The 15708-nt window shown below is 41.9% G+C and overlaps 1 protein-coding gene across 7 annotated transcripts in view; it reads left to right on the top strand.

The window, feature by feature from the left end:
- PKHD1 (PKHD1 ciliary IPT domain containing fibrocystin/polyductin) overlaps positions 1 to 15708 on the top strand; it is a 431302-nt gene that overhangs the window by 144971 nt on the left and 270623 nt on the right. For 6 of the 7 annotated variants that reach the window (XM_043907708.1, XM_043907712.1, XM_043907710.1 and 3 more), the window contains exon 37: positions 2463 to 2675. The exons of the other annotated variant lie outside the window; for it this stretch is intronic. In XM_043907708.1, the coding sequence (XP_043763643.1) occupies positions 2463 to 2675 (213 nt within the window). The remainder of the gene's footprint in view (positions 1 to 2462; positions 2676 to 15708) is intronic. 7 annotated transcript variants of the gene reach the window in all.

Here is a 15708-nt window from a genome sequence, read left to right as displayed (position 1 = left end):
TGCATTAATAAAATTAAAATAAACCTCATGTAAACAAGCCATAGGCAAACTTACGTATATAAGTAACATGTCTTTTTTCTTAAAAGTAACTATGATAAAAAATGAAATTAATGAGATAATTAATGAAAAGTATTTCCTAATTAATGAAAAAGCTACCTGGTAGGGTTTGCAAAGTGGATAGAACATGAGTGTCTCTGTCAGGTGGTCCTGGGTTCTAGTGCTCACTCTGCTTCCCCCAGCCCACTATCTGCTCTGAAATATGGAGCGTGATGACCTCCTAGGCTTGTTTGGAAAGGTTGTTTCAGACAATATCTCTAAAGATATTGGCATAGGATATGTGCTTAATACATGTCAGTTCCCTTGTTTTCCCCATCATCTCATTTGAATTCCTCACTGTGCAGGTAATCTCTTTCTCAAGTGACATTCAAAGTTCCTTGCAGTGTAGGTGGTATCTGGAGAACAAGAGGTCCATGTCTCCATCAGGGTCCAATGCACACTTGACTGTGTTCTTTGTGGATGTAGATGTCAAGTGTTCTAGAGACAGAAGGAGCCTCAGTGGATGCATAACTCTGTTCCACGTGTCACTGAAGAACAAACAGACCATCCCTTGGCACCAAGTGGGACAGATTTGGAAACTGAGAAGTCCAAGGCCCAGCAATTTTGTGAAACTTACTGAGGGTCATTCAGAAGTCAGTAGCAGAGTGGGGACAGGTATCTGATTCAATACGCTGTCTCCATCATGGTTCATCTCAGTTCAGATTTCCTGACTATTGATGATGGTGTGACCCATTATTGGACCCATTGTTCAACCCATGTTCCACTAGTTGAAGATTTGGCACATTAATGACACATGGCTGTGAGTGAAAATGTTCTGGTGAATGCAAGAAGGTGGCCTGCACCACAGGTCACATTTCTTCCCTCTTGTTCACAGCAGGATTCATTTATTGTTGTTCAGTCATTCAGTTGTGTCCAACTCTTTGCGACCCTATGGACTTCAGCATGCCAGGCTTCCCTGTCCTTCACTATCTCCTGGAATTTGCTCAAACTCATGTCCATTGAGTGGGTGATGCCATCCAACCCATTTCATTCTCTGTCATCCTCTTCTCCTCCTGACTTCAATCTTTCACAGCATCAGGGTCTTTTCCAGTGAGTCAGATCTTTGCATCAGGTGGCCAAAGCATTGGAGCTTCAGCTTCAGCATCAGTCCTTCCAATGAATATTCAGGGTTGATTTCCTTTAGGATTGACTGGTTTGATCTCCTTGCTTGCCAAGGGACTGTCAAGAGTCTTCGCCAGCACCACAGTTCGAAAGCATCAATTCCTTGACATGGGACTCATTACTGCATTTCTAATGATTATGCTTGTCATTTTAATGACAATGGAATGGAAATTAAAGTCAGACTTTAAAATCAGAATTGCCAGCAGGCCCTTTGGAAGACCTGTAAGGATTGTGGTGCTATTCAAGTATCAAGCCTCTAGGTCACCAAAGGAGAGTTGCTTCTTAGGTCAGTCACCTTAGAGTGTGATCAATTCGCCATTTTTGAAAAAGGGACATGAGGACAACAGAGGCTGAGGTGTTGGAAAGAGCTGGCCTTTTGGAGGGGCTTGGCAGGTTAGGATCTCAGAAACAGGGACTCTTCTCAGGCTTGTTAAGATACAAACACTGGAATTACTAAGAATCAAATATTTCCATTTGGCTTTGGCTTTCCTTTCCTTTGGCTCCAGATTTCCTTGAGGAACCTGTGTACATGATAGAGTTGATGGTAGGATAAGGCACTGTGACTGGCAGTCCCACTGAGCTCTGTTCAATGGAGCAAAATAATTCCTTGTGGAAATTAGGGTCTCCTATCCAAAGAAATAGAGTAGGAAATGGCACTCCACCCCAGTATTCTTGCCTGGAAAATTCCATGGGCAGAGGAGTCTGGTGGACTACAGTTCATGGGGCTGGAAAGAGTCAGACACAACTGAGAGACTGAGCATATCCAAAGAAAAGGATAATGGATGTTGGTCAGCTAAAGTGCAAAAAATTTCATAATGCCACCTAATTATACTTCCCTTTACCATGTCTTATAATTGTGGTGTTATTTTCTTCTATTCCTATTTCTTGTTTACTGTTTCCCTGTTTTTTTTAACTTAATTTTCTAAGCTGCTATTACGTGGTGAAAACGGTGATCTTCTCATTTCTTATTTAACCACTTCTAAATTTCTAGGCATTGAGGTTATTGTGACTAAAAACACTATAAATAAAGCTGCTGTGAATTGTGATAGCTAACCTAAGCTGACTTAGTAATACTGTGCTCCTTGATGTCAGATGACTCAACTGTGCTTCTAGGAAAGAAGGCGAGATAAATCTAAATTTCAGCAGAATTATATAAATGAAGAAGGTTTCATCAGACATTATAACTATCAAAAGAAGGGGAGCCTAGTCTTCCCAGAGACTGAGTGTCTTTCTGTGGCTCTTAGGAGGGAAGTTGATCTTCCTGGACCTGGGACCCATCGAACTCAGGACACACTCCATCCTTGTTTCTGACGGTGGAGAACTCCGGATTGGATCAAAGGACAAGCCCTTCCGAGGCAAAGCTCAGATCAAACTCTATGGGAGCTCCTACTCTGCCTGCTTCTTCCCATATGGAGTCAAGTTCCTGGCTGTGAGGAATGGAACTCTTTCCCTTCATGGTGAGTGAGGCGACTGGCCAGAGGAATTGAGGTAGAGCTTTGTCTAGCCAAGGTACAGACAATGGGGAAAATGGCTAAAACTACTTACATTTCTTTGGCTGTTAGTTGCTGAGGCAACAAAGTGAATTAGAGCATGGGCACTGTTTCCTTAAATAAGGAATATTTGTTATTATTGTTATTTTACTGGAGTATTTGTTTTACAATGTTGTGTCAGTGTCTGCTGTGTAGAAAGTAAATCAGCTACATGTATACGCACATGCCCTCTTTTTTGGATTTCCCTCCTCTTTAGGTTACTACAGAGCACTGAGTACAGTTCCTTGTGCTATACAGTTGGTTCTCATTAGCTATGTGTTTTACACTAGTTATCTATTTTATACGTAGTATCAAGACTGTATATAAGTCAGTCCCAATCTCCCAATTCATCCGTCCCCTTGATATCCACACATTTGTTCTCTACATCCGCGCCTCTATTTCTGCTTTGCAAATAAGTCCATCTATACCATTAAATAAGGAATATTAATCGTGATGCTACTCACCGCAGAGTATACTATGGTTCTCAGTTATTCGCTCCCCTTTCTGCAAGAGGATTATACGCCTCTTCTCTCTGTCAGGGGACTTTCAGTGCCTCCCTGTGGGTAGACCATATTTCCTTGTCCCAGTGAAAGTGGGCTTCACTTTGGACTTGCTTTGGTCAATGGAATGTGAGCAGAAATGATGTACTTCATGGTCAAATCGAAGTTTTAAGAACCAGTGTAATACTTTGAATGTTTTTCTGTATTCCTTCTGCTTGAGAATACACCATCTTCTATGGGGATAGGGGCAGCCCCTTAAGCTTGGGCACAGCTGCACGTGACCTGCTGCTCCTGTTGGTGTGAGTGAGGAATACACTTGTTTTCATGAATGACTGAGATTTGTATTTGTAACTGTGGCTTAACCTAGTGAAAACTGACCAGTAGGGTTGCTTACTGTTACTTAGCCTACAGGGGCGGCTGCGTACACTGGTGGCGTCACAGACCAAACAGATAAGCTTGTTGTTGTTGCTGTTGCTCTTTTCCCCTCCTGGGAACAGGGTTCAACTGGAGTTCTCCCTCGAATCCTGTTACATGTGAGTTGGTGTTTATAGATTCCTGGGGGAAAACAGATATTAGGTTATAGTGTGTTTCTGCTACAATTTTGTTTGCCTTTTGATGACCTCATTGCACTTTGCAAAACAGGCATTTTTATTTTCCTTGAGATTCAGGAAATTACTTTGTGTGCCAGGATAACCCTTAGCATCAACTAGAAAATGTAAGTATGACATGATGAGCATGGAGTGTCTTTCAGTGGATACTGATAAACATTTTATTATACAACAGCCAAAGGCAGATAAAAAATGCAGGCACCAGATAGTGACCCAATTTGGATTTCTGGAGAGAATATGTGGTATCCTCTACATTGGAATATCTGTGCTGACATAACAAAACAGGACCCTGCTACCTCTCATGGGGTAATTGTTCTAGACATGGCATGTGGCTATGCTGAGGAGTCAGTCTTTTTTGTGACATCAACGATTTGTCCATTAAAAATTGTGGCCCTAAATCATTGTCTACTAAAAGCCCTCTACTGCCTTTTTTCAACTTACTGTGAGTAGAAGTGGGATCTTATCATCAAGCATTTTTTAAATGCTGCCCAGGCACCAGCCAGAGAGAGACACACTGGGAGTAAATTTTGTGAGGTTGAAAAGCCCACAACTATCTAGACAGAAATTCAAAACACCTACAATATTGATTCTTGTATTCTACTTCTAAGCAGTACCTTTTTCCCCCCATTTTCATCAGCAAGCACTTATATTGATCTTATAGGCCGGATCCATGAGGGGCTTCTGTCTGTTTACACAACAGTGATGGTCTCCAATGGTTGTTCTAATCTAACAGCCACTTAGACCACCAACCCAGTGTGTGGCTGTTTACCCTTGAGAAAAAGGCACAGATCAGTATTTCAACCAGCCTGATCCTGAAGGATCCTAAAGCTTCAGAAGTATCTGTTGGTTTGAGAGCCATTGTCCTATGAGATGCAGATGGCATAACTCTTGCCTGAAGTGGAAATTCACCTGAAGAAGGATGAAACTCTCTCAATTCTTTTATTCGAATTCTTTCATTCCAATGCCTTCTTTCTCACGTTTTATTATGAAGGGTCAGAGAAAGACTGTACGAATATACCTTTATGTGCTTATATTGTAAATGTACTCTGTGCTTCTAACCTCTGTGTTTTAATAGATGTCAAGTTAAGAAAATCCCTAGGACCACTGCTTATAATTAATATACAGGACAATTAAAGCAAAGTAGATGCCTCTAATGTGTTTTGAGAATCCTGAAAGTTTCAAAAGTGTTGCTGCCTTATCCTGGTGATGTTACTGGACACTGAAAGTGCAGGCACCTCCTCTCCCCTGCTTTCCTCACTTCCATCTTCTCCTCTCCTTTTCCACCTCTCCTTTCCCAACCCTCTTCCCCTCCCTCCTTTCCCTCCTCCTCTTCTTTCCTGTATTCCCAGGGTTAGGGTGTCATCAACGGCTGTCTTACCCCTTTTCCCACAGTCCTACAGATGCAGGCATGAATATGATCTCTCATGAAGCAAAGCTTGCACAGGAACACAGGCAATATCAAGCTGTTTTCCTGATTGAGTTGATGCTGCTGTGTCTCATCCATTTGAAAGAAATAGTGTGTAGAAAAGAGCTGAGCCACTGGGTGAGAAGGATCCCTAGTCACAGCCTGTGGTCTGTCAGTCCTCTCCCTTCTCTCTCCCTCACCACCTGAGGTCTCAAACAGACTTCCCCTCTGGCAGCGTGGTGCCATATCATGGTTAAAATCGTTACGTAATTTCACTCGCCTTTTCCCAGGGCCAGAGGTAGACCTGGTGACACGGGGCTTTAGGGGAAAACTAATTATCTTTTGCTGTCAAGTATGCAGAAAAGTGAGCAACTTGATTCACTGCTTTGCCCCCAGCAGGTCCCTAAAGACCCCACTTCACTCAGCTTTCCAGGATGCTGTAGGGAGGAGAGCCACCAACCTTCGCGCATGAAGACGCTTCCTGGGAAGATTCTGAAAATTGAGGTTTCTGGACCTCTCTTCCAGAATCTGAGTCTGTGGGCTTGGCATGGGCCCAAGAATGTGCTTTTCAGTGGGACCATCAGGTGATTTGATTCAGGGAGCCCACTGAATGCACATGGAGAAAGGCTGTTTTTAGTGGTTCATTTAAGTTTGGGAATCAGAAATCAATCCAGTTCTGCCACTTATCAAGTATGACCTTGGGCAAATCAATCCCTATAAAACCAGGAAAACACAGTTTCTGCCTTGTAGACTTACTGCTTATGAACTGCTCCAAAGTATCTAGCACACGGTAACGCTGCAGCACTTTTAGTTACGGCTGTTCTGATAATATTTTCCCCCAAGAGCAGTGAGTCCCCTGTACAATCATCTCATGTGTGTGTGTGTGTGTGTGTTTGCATGTGCATGCGTGCTCAGTCTCTCAGTCATGTCTGACTCTTTGGGACCCCGAGGACTGTGGCCTACTAGTCTCCTCTATCAATGGGATTTCACTCAGGCAAGCATACTAAAGTGGGTTGCCATTACCCACTCCAAGGGATCTTCCTGACCCAGGGATAGAGCTGCATGTCTTGTGTCTCTGCACTGGCAGGTGAATTCTTTACCCCTGCACTACCTGGGAAGCCCCAGTGATCTCATAGTTTCTTTCAAGGATAAGAGGGGACTTCTACTTGGCATGGAACCAGCTCTGCTTGGAGATTTTTCTCCTTATTCATTATATTTTCTTTTTAAAAAATGTTTACTTATTTATTTGGCTGCATCTGGACTCTTTAGTTGTGGCTCAGTAGTGGCAGTGCACGGGCTTAGTTGCTCCATGGCACGTGGAATCTTAGTTCCCAGACCAGGGATCAAACCCTTGTCCCCTGAATTGCAAGGCAGACTCAACCACTGGGCCAACAGAGAAGTCTCTCTTTATTCATTTTCTTGTCTACCTTTTATCACAGCAAGAGAGAAGTTTTAACTTTGGAGGTCATGAAGGAACAACGCTTCCAGGCACCTTTGGTCTGTTTCCAAAACTCAGTGAACACACAGTTTGATTTTAATCTCTTGTGGTGCAGCTGCTTCCTAGCGGTGGATAAACACCATGGCTGGGCATGATTACAATGCAGGCTTCTTGGAAACCATTTGCATGGGTTCCAGTCTAAGCAAAAGCAGAGCACTGCTTTGCCAATGAGGTTTTTTCAGGTGTTTTATTCCTAACATCCAACAGGAAGAGGCCTGAGTGATGGATGCAAATTTCCTCCTAGAGGGTCACACCAGTGGGCCTGTGTTTCAGTGGTAGGCTTTCCCACCTTCTCTATTCCATCTCATTCTTCGTGGCTGCCCTGGTAACCCTTCTGCTCTAGTCAATTTTTATCATAGGTTAAAAGTGCTAAGCAAACAGACTTTGTTGTTTAGCTGTCACCAAGAAAGATGGAGCTGAAAGCATGTGTTTCATGTTTTGCTCTTAATGTAGAAAAATTCTCTTACAGTCCTATACTCAGCTGCCCTGCCCCTACCCCTTACACACACACACACACACACACACATGCGCACACACAGCCCGGTGTGTCTTTCTCTTCCTCTGGGTTTAGGAGTGGATGGGACACCTGGGTTCTGAATCTCTGGTGATCAGATGACTCAGGAAATTGTGTCGGCTGTATGCTTTGCTATGTTACTATGGCTAAAGGCTGCAGATTCTTCAAGAGTGTCAGTTTGGGGTTTTGGGGGGCTATTGTCAATGAGGAAATTTCACTCTCACCTTTTGCTCCCTCCCTCTGTCTGCCAATCCAGGTTCACCACCCCAGACCAAGTGCCAATCACATGTCACTTTTCAAGGGGGTCGCTGTCAGCCTGGGCAACTTGAATTTTTGACAATGTAATTACGGCCCTTGCTTCCACAGTGGGAGGCTGAACAGGATGGTGGGCTTTTATTGATTGTTCAGAAGGGAAATTTATCAATGTCTCTCACTTCATTTCCAGTTCCTCCCTGAGAAATTTGGCTGACAGTTTCTCAGCAGAAAAAGCCGTCTTCTGGCCTTGAATGGACTTCTGTCTTTGTCCTTTTCAAGAAATTACAAGATCAGGCATTAAATATAAATGGAAGTTTCTGGGAAAAGTAAGAATGTGAGAACATGGTTGAAGGAAACAGTGTAACATTATGAACAGGAGACTATGATAGGAATAAACAGGAAAAAGGGGTCTAAACAAGCAGGTTTAAATACAGTTTACTTCCCTTCTCAAATACCAAACATCTGTATGTAAACTCCATGTTTTTTATGAGTCTATGGGCATGCTTACTGTGTTGCTAAAGTGTATCAGGCTGTCTGGAAGCATGATGTTGTGTGCATGGAGCTGACACATGTGTCCAGGGCAGTGGTTTTCCCACTAGACTCCACAAAATATGAACATTTCTTGAGGGAACTTCAGAGGTTCTGCAAATAATGAATTATTTGGGGATCAAGCTACAAAGGTTTAAATTGCTCAAGCAATTGCCTCATTGTTTTTACTTCTAGCTTATATTTATGTTAAAATAGTATTTCACTGGAGTAAAGAGTTCTATTGTGAAAATAGTGATACAAATGACTCAAGGAGCTCATCTCTTCTTTCTCTTTTTTAATTGAAATATTATTGATTTACTATGTTGTGTTAATTTCTGCTGTACAGTGATTCAATTATATATATATATATATATGTATATATATATATATATACACACACACACACACACACGCTCTTTTTTATATTCTTTTCCAATATGGTTTATCATAGGGTATTGAATATACTTCTGTGTGCTATGCAGGCTTCCCCAGTGGCTCAGCAGTGAAGAATTCATCTACAGTGCAGGAGACATGGGAGAAGTAGGTTTGATTCCTGGGTTGGGAAGATCCCCTGAAGAGGAAAATGGCAATCCACTCCAGTATTCTTGCTGGGAAAATACCATGGACAGAGGAGCCTGGCGGGCTACAGCCCATGGGGTCAAAAAGAGTTGGACATGACTCAAGCGACAGCATGCATGCAGGCAGTTCTATACAGTAAGAGCTTGTTGTCTGTCCATTCTATATATAATAGCTTACATCCCTCCTACACTGTTGGTGGGAATGTAAGTTGGTGCAACGACTATGGAAAATAGTATGAAAGTGCCTCAGATAACAAAAAATAGAATTACCGTATGATCCATCTGTCTTTTGTATTCTCTTGGTGCTGGGGCAGGTAGAAGAAGTGAGGCAGGTGCTGAAGAAGATGAAGCAAGGAGGTTAACTAGCTTTTAACTGAACTGTGCAGTTGTATCCTCTCTGGATAATATGGGTTGATTGTTGATTCTCTCTCTCTCTCTGATTGTTGGAGTCTTTTAATGGACCAGACCCTGGTGGTTTGGAGTTAACGATAAGAAAGTGAAAGAGAAAGAAGTTAATATTTTTTCGGTTATATAGAGAACCAATAAAGTCCTAGGACAGGGCTTGTATTGTTTATGGAGGCATAGGGCATCTTTTTGAAGAGGTCTTGAAAGTCTGGGCAGGAGAGTGAGTTTGGCAGGTTTTTATTGTTTTAGAGAATTAGTCGGAGGGAGAGAGAGAGAGAGAGAGAGAAAGACAGACATGGGGACCTAAGTCTCTGGTGGAGCAAGGGTGTTTTAATGATCTTTTTGTGAGTATATATAGACTGTTACACAAGGAATTTCTTTTGACAATGATAAAAATCAGAAAACCAAACGTACAGCAACCATTATCAAGGGAACAAAGAATTAACAATGGTCATAAGGTCAGAAGACAATCCATATCTCAAGAAAAAGGGTCGTGACTAAACAGTTTTTTTGTTAAGGAGAATGTTTACTGAAGGAAATCCATGCATGTGTCTCATCCTATGACCTCAGTCCCAGGAGCAGCGTGCCGTTCCACTTGTTCCTGTTACCAGGAACTGATAAGGAACAGAGGATTTCTGAGAGACAGAAAATAGCACACAGGAATCCTCCTGTTAAACGTTCCCTGACACTGATCATTGGAGTCCTACAGAAAACCTTCCCACTGTTTTCCAGTGTGGAAGCTCCACCTGGGTTTGCAGTCCCCTTAGCTTCCACCAGAAATTTGGCTCAAATTAAGCTATGTTTCCCAGAATCGACTTGATCCAGAGGAAACTTACAAATCTTTCCATGTCACAGATGTCCCACTCACAACCTTTTGCTCTAAGTCTCCTCTTCCCTGTTCAGATAAGCAAGGGGAGCCCACACATATGCTGCTGTATATGTAGACATCCAATCTGGGAAAAAAGAAGCCAGTCTCCTTTTCTCACAGGCATCTCAAAGACTGATATCTTTGAAGCCCCTTTTCTTTGATGAAGTGGAGAGAAATAACCTCAGACCTCCCTCTGTGGGAAGGCAAGGAAAAGGCTGCTCATGGGGCTGATGACTCACCCCCATGACTGAGAATTTCTTTGAATTTCCTCTCTTTGTTGATCATGTAGTTTGAGGTGGGGGTCCATCCAGGAATGGCTCCAATGGAAGGATTAGATTAGCCATCTTTAATAAGCCCCAAGGAAAAGTCTGCACCCTGTCTGTTCATGTTGTTCAGTTTCTCAATCGTTTCTGACTCTTTGTGACCCCATAGACTGAAGCATGCCAGGCTTCCCTGTCCTTCACCATCTCCTGGAGTTTGCTCAAACTTATGTCCATTGAGTCAGTGATGCCATTCAACCATTTCATCCTCTGTTGCCCCTTTCTCCTCCTGCCCTCAATCTTTCCCAGCATTACGGTTTTCATGTGAGTTGGCTCTTCGCATTAGGTGGCCAAAGGATTGGAGCTTCAGATTCAGCATCAGTCCTTCCAATGAATAATGAATATTCAGGGCTGATTTCCTTTAGGATTGACTGGTTGGGTCTCCTTGCTGTCCAAGGGAACTCTTCAGAGTCTTCTACAGCACCACAGTTCAAAAGCATCAATTCTTTGGTGCTCAGCCTTCTTTGTGGTCCAACTCTCACATTTGTACGTGACTACTGGAAAACCCATAGCTTTGACTAGATGGACCTTTGTCGACCAATGATGTCTCATGTAGCTTGAGGCGGGATCTATCCAGTGATGGCTCCAATGGTAGAATTAGATTAGCCTCTTTTAATAAGCCTCATGGAAATGTCTGTTCCCTGTCTGTTCATGGCTCATGTACAAATATGGATGCTTATCATCTTTTGTCCCTAGCTTGGGTCCTCTTGGTTGGGTTGAGGGAGCAGAAGTCTCTGCTCGGCAGTTTGCTACGTATGTGAAAGGGTGCTCCAAAGAGATGCTGGGTTAAAAGGGAGAGAAGCTGTTATGTGTGTGTGTGTTTTGTTTGATTTGGGGTGGGTGGAGAAAGTAAGCTCAAAGTGAGAGGAAGAATAGAGGAAGAAGGATGAGAAACATAAAAAATCTGCTTTCTGTAATCTTAAATTTACATACGCTTCAATCCAACACTGGGGTTCTAATCAGCTAGTATGTTGTGGCAGATGGGTAACTACTCAGTCAAATTAATGTTGGTCAGTGTGGTTCTCGACTTAGAACCCTCAGCATGCAGGATGGCCAGTGACTGATGAGTGCTTCTCTATTCAGAGCACATGAGAATTGGTCCTTAACTATATGTCTTTCAAAATATGACCAACACCATCAACAAAAGTAAGACAAATATTCTCTGTTGCCTTGTAAGCCTTCAAAAAAGTCAAAATACAACTATTCTATATGTGCATATCTGGTAAAAATCTCAATTTATTCTTAGCTGAGATAACTTAGAATTTGTAATTGCTTGATCTGGGCAAGAGTGACCTTGGAACAATGGATAAGAAAGGATTCCGGGAATACGTGTAAATCTATTGCTGGTTCGTGTCAATGTATGACAAAACCCACTGAAAAAATAAATAAATAAAAAAAAAAAAAAAAAGAAAGGATTCCTTCCAGTAAGAGTATAAAGCACACTTTAAAGAACTTTAAAAATGTTAACGTGAACATGCTGTTTTTAAGGTCTTAGGATTTTAGGTGTTTACTTTGAATGTACCCTGCTAATTAGAAATGAGTTCTAGCTATTCGATAATCCAAGTACAGCAGGAACCCCACTTAGAAACACATTATAAGCTACTTTAAGTTTCTATATATACCTGAAAGTGTTGGCATTTGTCAGGTCTTTTTTGGTTGCAAGTGACAGAAAACCCAATTCGAACCCCCCAAATCAGGGCATTTATTGCCTCATATAACTGAAAAAACTTGAGGCACAGCTGAGTCCAGGTGCTTCAATGAAGTCATTAGGACTTTGTTTCTCTGCAGCTCTAGGTTCTGCTTTCTCTTGAGTTGCCTTCATTTTCCAATCTGCCTCCTGAAGGCAGAAATAGATTCCTGTGGCTCCAGATGAAAAAATGGCTCTTTTCCAATGACTATTATACCCCTGAGTAAATTGCAACGCTCCCCTCATCAAAATTCACATCCCTCCCTCTGAGTTTTCCCTTTAGCTTTTAACACTCTCTAGCATATCATATACAGTTTATTTGTCACATATTGTACTTATTCTAGTGTTTTCCCTAGTAGAATGTATCCTGAGGGCAAGGATTTTCATGTTTTGTTTTGTTTTTTCTCATTGACAATATCCTCATTCCCTCCAATAGTGCCTGGACTCATAGTGGGCTTTCAACAAGTATATGTTGTGTGAATAACTGAAATGAAAAGCTTAAACAGCAGCTTCAGGATTAGCTTTGACTGTGTTTGAATCATAAGCCCATCACTGAAGCTACTGCTATGACCAGAGAAGTGGTGGTCTTATTGGCTGGGATGGAACAAGAGGTGGGACCAACTTTCCAGACCCACCAAGACTACACAATCTGTGACCAAGAAAGGATGGTTTCTTGAGATTAGAGGTGTGTTATCTAACCAGAATAGGAGAATGGGCAGATAAAAGCAATAGCTTTTATCTTTTTAAAAGTTTACTTTTAGAATATTTGACAATCTGATATTTTTACTACTTTTGCTAATTTGAAATTAAAATTAATAAATGTTAACTGGATATTTCAAACATGTTTAGTTTGAAACATGGCTGGGAAAAAGTTCCAGTCAGTTAATTCACTAAGTAAAACCAAACTTACTAGTAATAGAAGATTAGGAATTACAAATTTTCTGATAACAGTGTTTCATTTTATCTAGACAGTGTTATTGAAAGAATGAGGTTGAGTCTAAGATAGTTTGTACTTAGGGGATCCAGGACTGCATGGATCTTGATCTAGACTGGCCACTCTTTTGTATAAATATGTACATACTGGGTAATGGCCATCTAAGTTATCAATACCCAGTATTAGGATTTGGCCCAAGCAAGAGAACCTCTCGTGAACGATGGTGTGACTAATTCTTGACTAAGCTTTGAAGAGGATGGACAACTGACCTTTGAAAAACAGTCAACTCTTCAGTGTTTCAGTTTCCAAACACAAGTTGAAGATGATTCTAAAACATTTCTCATGATGCTATTAGGTGATTTAAATGAAATAAAACATGTACAGCACTTAGCGCAGGAGAGGCATTGAGTGATACCTGCATATCTATTCAGTAAATATTAAATATCATTGTTATTAGTATTATCATATGCATACTGTTTTGATTTGATGAAGCTGTCTTGTTATTCTGAGAGGGATGGGATGGTGTTTGTTGCTTTCCAGTAATCCGTCAACTGGAAACATTCTTGATACCCTTCTTGTCCCACCTTCTCCATATTATGTCCATCACCAGGTTCTGAATTTAATTCTTGAATGACTCACAAGTCCATTTGCTTCTCGCCACTTCCATGACTATCACCTTAGTTTATGATGCCATCAACTTGGGTCTAGACTGTTGTTTAAGATATCTAGTTTATCTTTTAGTTGCTATTTTCACCCCTCTCCAATTCATTGTTTACCCTGGAACCAGAGTGATCTTTTAAAAACGCAGATCTGATCACATTACACCACTGCTCAAAACTCTTCAGTGGCTTTTCATTGTCCCTAAGATAAAGTCCCAAATTTCTGACATGTTTATAGCACCCTCTCTAATGTAGGTTCCTGCCTGTATTTCTTCTGTGTTTTCCAACCCTCTCTCATTCTCCTCCCAAACTGCTTTTCAGTCTTAGTAACTTTCTTTCTTAATGATTTTTTAAGACTAAAAAAGATCTTAATGACCCAGATAACCATGGTGGTGTGATTACTCACCTAGAGCCAGATATCCTGGAGTCCAAAGTCAAGTGAGCCTTCATCACTATAGACAAAGCTAGTGGAGGTGATAGAATTCCAGCTGAGCTTTTTCAAATCCTAAAAGATGATGCTGTGAGAGTGCTGCACTCAATATGCCAGCAGTTTGGAAAACTCAGCAGTGGCCACAGGACTGGAAAAGGTCAGTGTTCATTCCAATACCTAAGAAAGGCAATGCCAAAGAATGTTCAAACTACTGCACAATTGCACTCATCTCACATGCTAGCAAAGTAATGCTCAAAATTCTCTAAGTGAGGCTTTGACAGTATATGAACTGAGGACTTCCAGATGTTCAAGCTGGTTTTAGAAAAGGCAGAGGAACCAGAGATCAAATTGCCAATATCCGTTGGATTGTCAAAAAAGCAGGAGAGTCCCAGAAAAACTTCTATTTCTGCTTTATTGACTACACCAAAGCCTTTGACTGTGTGGATCACAACAAACTGGGAAATTCGTAAAGAGATAGGAACACCAGACCACCTTACCTGTCTCCTGAGAAATCTGTATGCAGGTCAAGAAGCAACAGTTAGAAACAGACATGGAATAACAGACTGGTTCCAGATTGGGAAAGGAGTATGTTTTAACTTATATGCAGAGTGCATCATGTGAAATGCTGGGCTGAATGAAGCACAAGCTGGAATCAGGATTGCTGGGAGAAATATCAATAACCTGGGTAGGCAGATGACACCACTCTTATGGCAAAAAGTGAGGCGGAACTAAAGAGCCTCTTGATGAAAGTGAAAGAGAAGAGTGAAAAAGCTGGCTTAAAACTTAACGTTCAAAAACTAAGATCACTGCATCCGGTCCCATTAGTTCAGTTCAGTTCAGTCTCTCAGTCATGTCCAACTCTTTGCAACCCCATGTACTGTAGCACGCCAGGCCTCCCTGTCCATCAACAACTCCTGGAGTCTACTCAAACTCATGTCCATTGAGTCAGTGATGCCATTGAACCATCTCATCCTCTGTCGTCCCTGTCTCTGTCATCTGGTCCCATCACTTCATGGCAAGTAGATTGGAAAACAATGGAAACAGTGACAGAGTTCATTTTCTTGGGCTCCAAAATCACTGCAGATGGTGACTGCAGCCATGAAATTAACAGACACTTGCTTCTTGGAAGAAAAACTATGACAAACCTAGGAAGCATATTAAAAAGCAGAGACATTACTTTGCCCATAAAGGTCCATCTAGTCAAAGCTATGGTTTTTCCAGTAGTCGTGTATGGATGTGAGAGTTGGACTGTAAAGAAATCTGAGTGCCAAAGAATTGATGATTTTGAACTGTGGTATTGGAGAAGACTCTTGAGAGTCCCTTGGACTGCAAGGAGATCCAACCAGTCCATCCTAAAGAAAATCAGTCCTGAATATTCATTGGAAGTACTGATGCTGAAGCTGAAACTCCAAAATTTTGGCCACCTGATGCGAAGAACTGACTCATTGGAAAAGACCCTGATGCTGGGAAAGATGGAAGGCGGGAGGAGCAGGGGATGATAGAGGTTGAGATGTTTGGATGGCTTCTCTGACTCGATGGATGAGTTTGAGCAAGCTCCAGGAGTTGGGTGATGGACAGGGAAGCCTGGTGTGCTACAGTCTATGGGGTCGCAAAGAGTCGGACATGACTGTGTGACTGAACTGATCTGGACTTTCTTTCAGGAGCATCCCTGGTGGTTCAGCAGTAAAGAATCTGCCTGCAATTCAGGAGACTCAGGTTCTATCCCTGAGTTGGGAAGATCCTCTGGAGGAGGGCATGACAACCACTCTAGT

The sequence above is a fragment of the Cervus elaphus genome, chromosome 7 (genome assembly GCF_910594005.1).
Source record: "Cervus elaphus chromosome 7, mCerEla1.1, whole genome shotgun sequence".
Lineage (NCBI taxonomy): Eukaryota > Metazoa > Chordata > Mammalia > Artiodactyla > Cervidae > Cervus > Cervus elaphus.
This window is presented reverse-complemented; position numbering and strand designations above follow the sequence as displayed.